Genomic DNA, 13971 nt, shown 5'->3' with positions numbered 1-13971 from the left:
TAACTCCAACAAAACTATTATTCAGTAAAAAATGAAGTGAAATTGTTTGTAATGTGACAAGTATGTGTAGACTTTTTTTTTTCTCTGGTGAGGCCAGATTATTAACTGTAAGCAACGTTACACAATGTCTTTAAAGAATAAAGCTCTTAACTGTGATAGATTATAGAGAAACAAAAGTAACAAATTGGCGATGTTTTTTATTTAGTAAAAAGAAAAGCAAGGTAACGACTGCTGACTGTCATATGAGTTTGGGCGACAGAACTGCTTTCATTGGTAATTTGTAGTAAAACAGCATTGTTGTCGGATGAAACAAGCATTTGATTTCCACTGTCGGAGAGAAGTTAAAATTAGAGACAGAGGAGGCGAGTGCAGGAGAAAGCCACAAAGTAGTTTATGGAAGAAAATGATTCAAAGTAAATGTGTGACTTTCAAACGCTGTGCGTGTAACATACAAACATATATAGTTTATAAATGTGTTTTCTTTTTTTCTGAACAGCTACTGTTCAGTAGTAAGGGTGATATATATATATATATATATATTAGAATTTTTTTAATTATAAAATAGCTATAACTGTGATTCTGTTAAGGCCACCAGAGAAGGCTTAGAAGGCCCTGACAACCCCCCACTGATTGATATACACGCACACACACATGCACATACACACACACAAACATACAGAGGTTTGCTTACTAGTGCTTGCTCTCAGCACCCATTTTGCTTGGTGTTCTGACACACGTTCAGACGACCGCTGAGTTCATGGAATTGATATTCCCACCTAGCCTTTAACACAGAATATGCTAATGTATGTCTGCCAAAATATATTTGTATGGGTGTGTCTGTGTGTGTTTGTGTGTGTGTGTGTGTGTGTGTGTGTGTGTGTGTGTGTGTGTGTGTGTGTGTGTGTGTCTGCTGACACTTTGCCCTCCGCATCGGATTCAGAGGTTCACTTTTCAAGAATGCGAAGTAATTCATGTGCTTTTTTCCCTCTAAGCTTATCCCAAGAGTAAGTTGAATATTGAATACACTCCCTCTTTTTTCAGCAATAGCACTGCAAGCAAGTGGGGCATCAGTGATTTTCATTGTCACTTAGTCTCCAGTTAACTGTTGGCTCTGCTTATATCTGTGTGCATCCTCTTCATGAGCAGGAGTACTGACGCACGGTGTCGAGAAAAACTCAGGCCTGAAGAGTTTGACGGTTTAAATAGCCGTAAACTCTGTCCAGAAAGGGATGACACAGATATTTGTTATTGTGAAAAAGTCATAACTATGTTGACATAAGTGACCTCTAAGGCTATTAATGTTTAAAGTAGCTACATTCAATATTTTTACAACAACCAATCAAGTGTTGCAGTGATGAACCCATCTTTTGGCTTTTTACTGTTTTGTTTCACTCTTACCTCTCTCTCTAAAGACTGATTTATACTCCGGTTTTACGCAGAGACGCAAACACGCAAAACACGCATGACACCCAATTTTGCGTCACCCAAAATTTCTGACTAATTGTCAAAGCAATGCAAGCCCGCAAGGCTGTGATTGATCCACTAACTACATCCTTTCTGAGTCTCGCATTTCCGGTTTCATAGCATAATACCGCTGTTTTTAAAAGCCACTAGCAGAAACACAAACAATGGATCCCGTTGAAGAACGTTTAGCTGAAGAGGTCCGCAAATATGAGCATTTATACAACTCGTCTGACGGAGTATAAGGACACGTAGATGGCGGTGAATTCCTGGAGGGAGATATCGGTGAACGTCAGTGTGCATGTCGACTCTAAACGGTCGTTGTGCCACCTACTGTTCTGGCGTATGGAAAACGCAGGGGAACTATAAACTAAAACGAGTCCGTCGATCCAACTGCGTGGCCAGCAGCAGTTGTAGTTGCAAGAGTATAATTCGCCCTTTAGGCTAGCTGTTTTTAGCAAGAAGCTTTGATATTACATGCTCAGCACCAAACAGCAGACAGACACAATTAACAGCTAGCCGGTACTCTTGGTAAAGTATTTAGACAGATATCTTCCTCAGGGCTAAAAGATCACTGAATATCTAGGGTTGCAGGGTTCAAGGTGTTCAATTTAAAATTCAAAGCATATCTGATGCCTTCACCCAACTCTCAACATTGGCACAACTGAGCCAGTGGCTCACAGCTAGCAGTGCTACCAGCACCAATACAAACACTGCCAGTGCTGACAAAGCTATCCATACCGCACTTCCACACCATCACCGTTTGAATGAAATGCAAACTCTGTTTGGACTGCTGTGCAGTGTAGAACACCGAGCGCCAGATGTCACGCTCACCTCCCTGTGTAAGATATAGTAGGCAGTCATGTCATTTAAACATTTGACTCTAAGATGACCAATCCACAGGACTACTTGTATTTTTTGGACTGTGGCGACACATTTAGTAAGGAGCTGTTTTGTTCTGCACTGCATTAGCCATCACTTCATAAAAACTGCCCCCAGTGTGTTGGCAGCACCAGACTGACAGCAGCTCCCAAACCCACGAACAAACAAGCATGGACTGCTCTCTTGAGACTGTTGAAGCAAATACAAATAATGGAATGACAGAATTTCAGCCGGAGCCTGTGAGCAACCATGTCTGCAGAGACAGTAATATCTGTACTGAAAAATACATCAATCATGATTTGTAAAGCATTTTGAAAGATGCATTGTGTTCAGCTGCACAGCTATCACAGGGAGATGCAAGGCCTGAAGTAATGGATCTACTCTCAAATTATTGTTTTTCTTGAGTTTGTTTGGTATTTGATTTCAGTGCTTCATTTTGAATTGAACCCCTTGAATCATCTCAATTAATTATATTCACAACATAAGCTTTGAGTTGTACGCTAAAGGACAATTGATTACAGACACAGTGTTCCCTCTGTGTTTTTCAAAGCAAGAAGTAGAAAAAATTAAAATAACACTTTAACACACAGATGCACACACGTGCAAATACAAGTACACACACACAATTATCTCCAATGCACAACCTCTCGCTTTGTCCTTGTTTTGGTCTCCTATCTTTGATTGTGCCTCTTTTTCTCTCTCTTGTTCACTTGTTTACACACACACACACACACACACACACACACACACACACACACACACACACACACACACACACACACACACACACACACAAACACTATCCACAATATCTTTGCTATCTTCAGACAATCCATATTTATTCCTTGCTGATAATGTTTGGGATTTACTCTGGATGTAGCCTTGATTCTCCCTGTGTGTCTCTTTATAATTGTGTGTGTGTGTGTTTGTTTGTGTCACATGGGGTATGATGCACACCTCTCCCCCATTCCATGGCTGTGATGGTGACTTGGCATGTGCCGTCCGTCCATGTCCTTCTCATCACCTGCAGTACAGTAAAGTTTTTGCTCATTTTAATGTGCATCTAATTTACACCTAATAAGTATAGTAATCTTGTGTTTGACAAATAAGCTATTTGATCAACTTATTGAAGTGTAACAAAGAGCTTTCTATAATTTTCAACATCGTTCGTTTTGTGTTTATTACTTTCCACAGTATCAATTCAGAATGAACGTCATGATGCCTTTTAAAAATAAAAAATGATGAATAAGTGTTGAGATTAACGGCTTTCACAGGAGAACACAACGTCTTTTCAAAACTGATTCAAGTGTAGTTAACTGCATAGATGGACTTTCATGTTATTTTCCAGAGACTTGCTTTTATCTCCACTGAGCACCAGCTAAATGGCCTGAATGCTTGAATCTAGCGGTAGTCCCATTTACTTAAACTGTTTGACAGTGGGTTGACAGAGAGAGCGAGAAATGGTGATAGCGAGAAAGACAGACAGAGAGAGGTTGCGCTATTTGTTCTTCGTGTGATAAATATAGGACGTGAGTGGGTGGAATAAAAACAACCTAACACTCTAGCATGATAAGAGAGGAATCACAGAGAGATAGATATAATGACACCAGGAAAGAGACAATATGACATAGGGATTAAAATAGCGACACATCCAGGAAGTAATGTAATGCCACTTAGAGAGAGATTCAATGGTACTAATACAGAGATAATTGTGGCAAAAGAGGTGGAAGTGAGAGGGCAGAAGGAAGGGAGGAGGGAGGTGATGACAGAGAGCTGGGAAAAGAGATAGAGAGCAATGAAGCTGCAGGGAGGAAAAGATTGAGGGAAGAAGAGAATCACGGTAAGTACAGGGATGGTTATAATACCGGTGTTATAAAGACAGCATGGCTGCACAGGAGGTTGGCAAAAGAAAGATATACAGTATATGGGGGAAATCTAGAGATGGACGATCACAGAGAGACAAACATAATGTGGAAGAGACACAATGATTCTGACAAAGATAATGCAAAAGAAGGAGGGGTGGTACAAGAGAAGAGGTGGGAAAGACAACAAGGACACCAGAAAAACAGACAACATATTTCTCTTCTCCTCTCCTCTCCATTTTTTCATAGCCAGTATTGAATCACTGCAGTCGATAGTTCTACACAGCGTAACTTAGAAAGATGCATTTGATTTGTGGCCCAGCACACCGTGGAAAGAGGAGGGTAGTGTATGATTTATGAGCCGGGGGCCTTGTGGTCAGGTTCTACTGGATCGCTCCACCTCTCTGCTGCCCCTCAACGAGTACAATTTAACTATCTGTCTGATTGGTATGTATATATGTGCGCTGATCCAATTATTACTTAAGTATTGAGAAATAATAAATATTTTTTTGCATGAGAGATATCTAACGTCTCTCTATTGCACAACTGTAAAATGCAAAGAATCATGCGTGCAACTCTCGGGAATATTCTGAAATATGGAAAAATACTAAAGTATCTATCCATATTTTAAACAGCGACATGCCTCATGACAGCATCAGTGTACAGACCTGCAGTTCTGCATGTACAATTTAATTACTTGTGAACATACATAACACAGAAAAAGCCTCAAAGCCTATGGGATATAAATCAAAGAAAACGTATCTATATCATTTAGTCCTGTGTTTTAATGAAGACTGTTACCGTGTATGTATGTGTGTGTGTGTGTGTGTGTGTGTGTGTGTGTGTGTGTATGCGTCAAAGTGTACAATACACAACAGCATGTTTTATCTGCATGTGTTTGGAGCTGCTATTTAACGTGCTACTTAAGAATCCAATGTGTAAATGATCATTCACTAGGCCCCGCCCTGCTACTACTACTCCGACAAGCTACCATGGAGCCAAAAGCAGCAAGTTTGTACATTAGATATACCTTCAGTAGCTTGCATAGCAGTGCCTACGGTAGTTGTTTATGTTTTGACGTACTCTGGTAATGTTAGATCCACAGCTTTTTAAGTAGAAACATAACTTCTTGGAAATTAATATCTCCTAAGAACCTCCAGGTAATGAGTGTTACACAAAGTTTTGACCATGACTCGCTCAAAATCTACAAAAACAGCCTGAAAATAACAAATTGGATCTAAAACTATTGCTTGAGAGATAATTGTCAGACCCTAGTCATAGCTGACAGATGCCTCCACTATCACTGGCCAATCAGGGCTGTGCCAGGCAGGATTTAGCGAAGACTCATTATCTATGCTTTTTTTTCTCTTACTTCCTCTTACATTTAACTAAATGTTGATGGTCAGTTGGCACTTCCAAAAAAATGTATGTTTCAGGAGTGCCACATTTTCTCTCAACTGTGGCACTTGCCCTTCATCTTTTTTTTGAATATACAAATCATCATTGATTGAAGGCCAAAATATTTTTTTTAAATCTTTAAAATAGTTGGCAAGTTCTGATAATTAAAACAAAAGACAGTACATGTATTGACTCAGGCAGGAGAAAACTGTATTTTGTGTCTCAAGTATTTAAGTAACAGTGTTTTTTATCGTGAAGGTCGTCGCTGGTGGCCTTCATCAACAGTTTGCCCCTGCAAAAAAAGTCTCCAGAAGACATTTGTATTTCTAAAATTAAAATCCAGAAACACTGTTAAAGCCACACTAGCTCTAGTGATGGCCATGTTGGTCAGTAGGGCCACCACTTTGGTTCAGACTCAAATATCTCAACAACTATTGGATGGATGGCCATGGATTGCCATGAAACACTCATGTTAGATAGATAGATAGATTGATAATTACTTTATTGATCACCAAAGGGAAATTCAGGGTCCAAGTAGCTCAACACATCACACAACATAATATATACATACACACACCATTAAAAAAGATTGTCAAAAGAAAAGAAAAATTGAAGTGAATTGACTTTGGTGATCCTTGGAATTTTCCTCTTGCGCTCCTATGGGGTTGACATTTACGGTGTTTATTGAAAAGTATCATGAATTGCCATGACTTGTTGTACAGACATTACATTTCCCCTCAAGAGGAATTGTAAAAAGAAATGATGATATTATGACCCACAGTCATCTAGTCACAATTTATATTTCTCCAGTACTGTCTTTCATGATCAAGCACTGCGCTTGTTAGCATGCGAACACACCACATTTGTAACCAAACAATGTTACATCGACAAAGAAGCTAGACAAATGCCCCAAATGTGGTGCTACATTATGGCTTTCAGCTTAATGCAAATATGTGCTGAGTTCTACTTATCCCATCTGCTCAAAGGGGGCAGGCAGAGGGGAATCTGGCAAAGGAAAAGACCATGGACAGAAAGAGACAGACAACTGGAGTCACATACAAAGACGACTGAACGGGAGAGGTGAATTGGGTTGGAAAGACGGTGGAGGAAATCTGAAATTAATTTAGACACTCCAGATGGTTTGAAGTTTGTGTGTGTGTGTGTGTGTGTGTGTGTGTGTGTGTGTGTGTGCATGCATGTGTGTCTTGGTGTGAGTAAGCGCATGTACATATGCACGTCTCTGTTTTTGCCAGCCTGTCCATTTGGGCCTGTGTATAGGTATTTGTGTGTTTTGTGTTACTTCAGACAAACAAGAACATCTGGTATGTGCACAATGCGGACGTTTTGATCTCATTTTGATTGGAAATGACAATCCTGGAATCCGATCCATACATACTTTGTTCGTTTGCATTTGCTCGACTACATTGGGGCTGAGTAGATAGTTGCCTTAAGTGTACAACACATTTGTGTGTGTGTGTGTGTGTGTGTGTGTGTGTAGTGTTCACAATAATATATGGTTAATAAATCAATAGCCATCGCGATCTGAGAAACAATTACTCCTGGCTTTCATGTTGGCCTCTCTCTCTCTTTCTCTCCCTCTCTCTCTGTCCTTCTCCATGTCTCTCTCTCTCATACACATTGTTCGACGTGCCCTGTATGTGCTTTAGGAGTAAACTGTATGTAGTGTTTCTCGAGGAGAGAGGAGCTAAGATACATTTGACCTTGGTTGTTTTATTACATGTGGTATTGTACAGTTTTTTTGTTGTTGTTTTTTTTTTTTTTTAATTAAAGCTACATCGGTTAGCTTTTACAGGTTTCTTTTCTGTTCCCTTTTGGTCGAATGTTTGCCTTTCTCACTCATCTTACTTTAGCTGCTATACATTTTGGTCCACCTTTGTTAAATTCTGTTGCAGTTTCTTCAGTTACATGTATAGCTTTGACTAGATTTGTTACAAATTACCCTAGCTTTTAGCAGCTTTAAGAGCTGCTTTATTATTAATTCATGTATTTTTTTGTTTCTCACTGAGCACTGACTGTTAAAAGCTGTTCATAAATTCTTCAAAACCTACAGTAGCCAGCTTTATATCATCTTAGTTTCTGTGTATGCATCTGTGAAATATGGCCACACATGCATATATTCAGCAGCAACTGACACTAGCGGAAATGACGAGATCCAGATATACCTCTCAAAGACATAAAGACATATTAAACACTTGCCCTATGCATTGGTTCATATCCCACCTCATACCAGTGTCAGCAGAGCCATTTTTCCTCCATGACAACAAGGTTTTTCTAACTTGAAAACAAATTAAAATAAGTTAATCATATCATATTCTCGCAGACCATATTTTGAAGAAATACTAAAGTGTGATGCCCTGGAGAGTTTGATGCATAAAGTGTGATGAAAATGTACATTCTACATATTTTTAATTTTACTTACTTTTTATGTTTTTGAAGAACAATGTGTTTTGCTTCTAAAACATAAGAAGCTGCATATGAGCTGGCTTAGTTTGTATGCGTGCAATTGTGTATGTGCATGCCGATCTAGATAATGTTCAAGATCTATACCAGTATATCAGGTCTTGTGCCTGCATGTTTTAAAGCCTAGAGTGGTTTTTGTCTTGAGATTTTAATGAGTGAGCAATGCGATCTCATGGTATGTATGCTGTTAAAAAAAACATACACACAGTATTCAGCGTAGGTGTCACCATGGGTCCTTGTGGGTTAAATGTGTGGAGGTGTCAGTGTCATCGGAGGTTATTTCTGGTCCAAGATTGGCAAGTCATAGCACTTACATTCCCAAAGCGGATTTATACTTGGGTTTTACGCAGAGACGCAAACACGCAAGACACGCATGGCCGCGCTTGCGTGGTCAAATCGGCCATCTTGCGTCACCCCAAATTTCTAACTATCCGTCAAAGCAACGCAAGCCCGCAAGGCTGTGATTGGTCCGCTAACAACATCCTTTCTGAGTCTCACATTTCCGGTTTCATAGCGTAATACCGCTGTTTTTAAAAGCCATAGCAGAAACACGAACAATGGATCCTGTTGAAGAACGTTTGGCTGAAGAGGTCCGCAAATATGAGCATTTATACAACTCGTCTGACGGAGTATAAGGACACGTAGATGGTGGTGAATTCCTGGAGGGAGATATCGGTGAACGTCGGTGTGCATGTCGACTCGTCGTTGCACCACCTGCTGTTCTGGTGTATGGAAAACGCACGGGAACCAAAAGGAGTCCGTCAATCCGAATGCGTGGCCAGCCGCAGTTGTCGTTGCAAGAGTATAATTCGCCCTTAATGGTCACATTCACGACATCCAAATACAGAACTGGATGTAATCAGATTAAGGCACAGGATTACACTTTCACATGGCATGTGAAATGGCGGGCCGTGGATTTTGCTGTGCTGTTTAACAGCTGATTGTGCGCCCTCCTCCCCCCTCCCTTCGCCCTGCTCAGTAAATTGTACAAAACACAACCCATTCAGTAAGACATGAATAATAAACTTTCATCTGCATTCTCTATCTTGACAAAGTTCAAGACAAATGGCTTTCCCTTTGAAATCTGAAGTATGCAAGCCAGGACTGCAAAGCATGGCTTTACAGCCAGCCTCTATGATATTATGTGACAGGAGGCAGATTTAAGATCCTAATACTCTCATGTGATTTTGTCTCTTCCCTCTCTACCAGCTGAATCTTGTGGTGGTGTAGTCCAAGGACTGAATGGCAGCATAGAGTCGCCGGGTTTCCCCCACGGCTATCCCAACTACGCCAACTGTACATGGCTGATAATAACAGGGGAGAGGAACCGAATCCAGCTAACCTTCGTCACGCTGGCTCTGGAGGAAGACTTTGATATTGTGTCAGTTTACGACGGACAACCGTCACCTGGCAACTTAAAATTGAGGTAAGAAATTATTCTTTCATTGACAGTGCGATCTTCTCTCATGCTCCTCTGTTGTTCTCTCTTTCCTCTTTCTCTTCAAACCTCTGTGACTGTCACAGTTTGAATATAACCTTCTTCAGCACAACTCATCTCCCTCCTCTGAACAGAAACTTGACATTAGGACACCAAGATATTTTTTTTTCTGGCTGGGCAAATGACCGCATTAATCTGGCAATCCTTTAACAGTGTTAATTATTTGATCATGCGTTAATTGCACGTTTTTTGTATTTATTAGTGCTACACACAGGTGCTGCACTTTAAATCCCTCCTAGCCCTGTAAGACCCGTTGTTGTAATATTACAACGTCACTTTTATCTCTCCAAAAAATACATTTGCAAAAATGTTTTTTGAGGAAAGACCACATTTACATAGTCAATGGGTCCTATTGTCTTGCCTCGCAAAGCCATTGGATTGTAAATGTGTATATAGATCTGGCCAGAAGGCCTTGAACTCACTCTACCTGCAAACTTTCCTGGAAGCGCATCTTCTTGTTTCATTCAACTGGATATATCAACATAGAAGTAAATAAATTCCATGAAATATTTTTTTTGGTGATTGTTGGAGTATGTAGTTCATGTAAATACTAAGTTATTGTGGAATTAATGCATCACATTTGATTTTCAGCTTGTTATATCATTGTTGTAATTTTACAATGTTGGGTCATAATGGTAGCTAAAATAGTATGCACCTTGCAACTTTTTTTATCTGGACTTTGTTTGTTTGCCCAAATATCTCCTTGTTACACAAGCCAGATGATGTTTGTGGAATGATTTGGAGGATGGTTGTGCAGGAACAAGTGTAAATGTTTTGTAACGTGGGGGTTGCATGTATGGTGCATTGTTCATGGAAAGGTGTAAATGTTCTGCGATGTGCGGATGTAAGAGTTCTGGGTGGGTTGTATTTTCCTTTTGTAAATGTAAGTAGAGAGCAATTAGGCTAGCTAGACAGTATTGTGTGCCATCAGTGTAAAATATTGCTTGAATAGGATTCATTTGCATTGGAATTAGTTATACTTGACCACCAGCATGGTTGCACATTTCCCAGTGAATACAACAAGAGGACGCTGCAGACATTGCGTGAAAGGACATTCCAATACGCTCTGCAGAAAGTGCAATCTCCGTTTCTGCTTTTCAGAGGAAAGGAACTGCTTTGGGACTATCATAGCAAGTAAACAAGGGAAACTGATTCTTTATAGTTTTCTATAACATTTTATACAGTTTTCAAAATGTTTTTTAAAATATATTATGATTCATAAAAATATGACTGTTGGGTGATTCATGAAATGTACTGTTATAGTGCTATGTAAGCAAGTAAGCAATACACAGTCCAAATTAACCAGAAGTTGTTTTGTGCATTTGTTCTGACAGTTTGAGAGCAAACGCTTCTACCAACGAGGCCCAACATTGCAATATTAGAACGTTTCCCTAAAAACTTACAAAAACATTTTTTTTAATAAATCCTTCATTATCTGCATCAGAAGACTCTTCCAACATCATCTGACTTCAAAAAAAAAATAAAAAAATTAGACATTATTTTTATGTTTGGGTCTTACAGGGCTCGGCGGCGTAGTTCAGACCTGGGCATCTTACAGCTCTCCCAGTCTGGCCCACATGACGTCAAACAAAAATTTTAAATAAATAAATAAGATGCCCAACATGAATGCAATATGACAACACTGCTTTTATTTTGAAGGCGATTTATGTACATACGCGTGCACTCCTGTAGCCTCACCGACAGGCAGTGTTGACGACTTGCTAAATTTGAGCCTGACATTAAAGCTCGTGCTGTCTCACAGAACACACACAGGCGGTCAGTCTACCGGCAGGCTCGCGCTGCAGAATCCGCGTCCAGGTTTAAAATTAATCGCGCATGCGCAAAGCTCCTGACCCCGCGGGCTGTGGATCGCGGGGTCAGGACTTTCCTCACATCATAAGACGTTCAGTGCACTTGTTCAAGCCAACACAGGCTGGACTTTTCTCACTGAGTAAGAAAAACTAAACTGAATAAGAAAACATCAATTCTGAAGCATTCAAATCAAATCAGTTAACAACATCTTTGCCTTTAAATATGTTTGCTAAGTTTAGTTACTTTTTGAGCATGCTTAAAAGCACCTTTGTTGTTGGCCGCAAAGAATGGGTCGCAACGGCGTTACACAAAACATCAAAAGATTTGATTGCTAGCATCATGAAACTCCTACGTTTGTGTAGAAGTAAGTTGATGTTGATCTGATTGACCTACTAAGAGAAGCAAGCCAAAGTATAGAACATTTTATTTCCTGTTTCCATTAGGGGGCGCTATGACTCTAACTAAAAATTTGACTGCACACGTCTTCAGGCCTGGAGTCTCATCAGACATGTGAAATCTGGAAAGGATCTGATCATGTGGAGTCAAGTTACATCAGTTTATACATTAAGGGACACGATGTTGAAATATGCTACAATTTTTGTGAGAATAGGCCAAGTGTGTTGGAAGTTATATGTATTGACGTACAAAGTTACACCCCAAGAGGTTAATTGGTTCATATCTTCGAAACACAATGAGTTATCAACAAAGTTATCCATATTATTTGATCACAATCGAACCAATAATGATACACAGAAAGTTTTGTAATAATCGGACCCAGCGTTTAGGAGGATTTGGAAATAAAGTGTTTTTTTTACAAAATTTAAAATGGCGGAAAATGTAAGTAGGCGGAGCCTAGTAGTACGATTTACCTTTTTGTATAGAAGCTCCATCCGGACATGTGTGCCAAATTTCATGTCAATATGTATCTGGTAACAAGAATACATTTTTAATAGAATATGTGAAAGACTGCAACTCATTATTATGTTCATTGTTGATTGATTGATTATTATAATTAGATTTGAATGATTGATTAATCATGTAGTCTAAAAGAAACTCATTGTCGTCTTGTTTTTTTGCGATCAGCTGTCCAGAATCCAATAATATTCACTTAATGATTGTGTAGACTAAAAAAAACAAAACTAATGTAATATTTTGAGAAGCTGGAACCAGATAATGTTGTAATTATTTTTCAAACAAAACAGTTGATCTTAATTGTGAATTCAATACTGTTGAACTCCAAAACAATATTATTTTGTTGTGCAAGTTGAATATGGCAACGTCGTTAGTTTGCAGATAGAACTGTATATCCAAAATATTTAGTGCGTGATTCAAATCTTCCAATCTATTATTTTCTCTGTTTATCGACAAAAATGTGCAGTCATTGAAGGATTGGCGGCACCAGTATTTGGTGAGTTGTAGGACTGTATTATTGCAAAAAGTGCAGATAGAACAAAATCGACAGAGCTGGCAAAGCAAATCTTATTCATAGTGCTCGGCTTGTGTGTAGGAGGGATGAGCTGGGGATGCACCAAGTAGTGTTTCAGGTTGGTGGTGCAGTTATGGATAACGGTGGGTTTTTCTTTGAAAACGTGATGTAGCTGTATTATGTGTCATTGTTTTGAGCACTGCAGACTGCAGCGTGTACTTCGTGCTGAGCTTGTGTGGACGGTATGCCTTCTTTTTGTCTCTATTTTTTTGTCTCTAGTTTGCTCCTTTTGCAAAATCAAGGCTGCAGTAAAGACAATTAATTGTAAATATAATTATGTGAGATTAATTATAGAGGTAAGCCTAGTACTCCAGCTTCAACCACTCTCTTAAAGTGTACTCTATATTCATAAATAAACCATGCACGTTTGAGCATTCATACTGTATGTACATCATTTCTTTATAAAAGTCAGTGTATTTGATTATCATGGCTCTGGAAAACTCACATTTCAAGTCTTTCAGACTAAGTTGTGATGAGTGACGTTTGTTTGTGGTACAAAAGCTTCCTTGATCTCTTGACATTTACTTTGATGGATGAATACATCCAAATCATTTTGTTAATTAAATTCAACAATTTGTTTTGTTTGGGTTTGTGTTATTCTTCACTGAAGTGGTCCTTTACAATGTTTATTTAAAACATGCCAGGGCATGTCCGTGAAATAAGCTTGAAATGCTATTTAGTATAAGGAAACAAATTAAAAGTCATACAATATCTAAAATATTTCAACAAAATGAAAATGTCCTATTACATAATATAATTTAATTGATTTTTTAAATATTTCTTATTTTATTTAATCATCTTTCTTCTCATCTGTCTTTTCCCCTTTTCTTTCTTTCTTTCTTTCTTTTAATTGTCAACATCTGACCTTATTCAACTCTCTGCCTCTGCTGGGATCAGTTGAAGATCTGCCATGCAGTTTAGTTTTACTAAACTATTTTAAAACAAAAAGGATTCTCTGACAAACAGGTTATCTTCTCGCCAGGATTTCTTGGTTTTATATTCCACCTTCTTCTACAAGATGTGTACTTGATTTTCTAGCCAAAAAGAGCATAACAAATGGTAGCTCTCGCACTTTTAGCATTGTTCATCTG

General features: G+C 39.0%; 1 protein-coding gene across 2 annotated transcripts in view; it reads left to right on the top strand.

Moving 5' to 3' along the window:
• csmd1a (CUB and Sushi multiple domains 1a) overlaps window positions 1–13971 on the top strand; it is a 363484-nt gene that overhangs the window by 75920 nt on the left and 273593 nt on the right. For both annotated transcript variants that reach the window (XM_068586302.1, XM_068586216.1), the window contains exon 2: window positions 9294–9510. In XM_068586302.1, the coding sequence (XP_068442403.1) occupies window positions 9294–9510 (217 nt within the window). The remainder of the gene's footprint in view (window positions 1–9293; window positions 9511–13971) is intronic.

Source organism: Clinocottus analis, unplaced genomic scaffold (genome assembly GCF_023055335.1).
Source record: "Clinocottus analis isolate CAN_PGR_092001 unplaced genomic scaffold, fCliAna1.0.p SCAF_1, whole genome shotgun sequence".
NCBI lineage: Eukaryota > Metazoa > Chordata > Actinopteri > Perciformes > Cottidae > Clinocottus > Clinocottus analis.
This window is presented reverse-complemented; position numbering and strand designations above follow the sequence as displayed.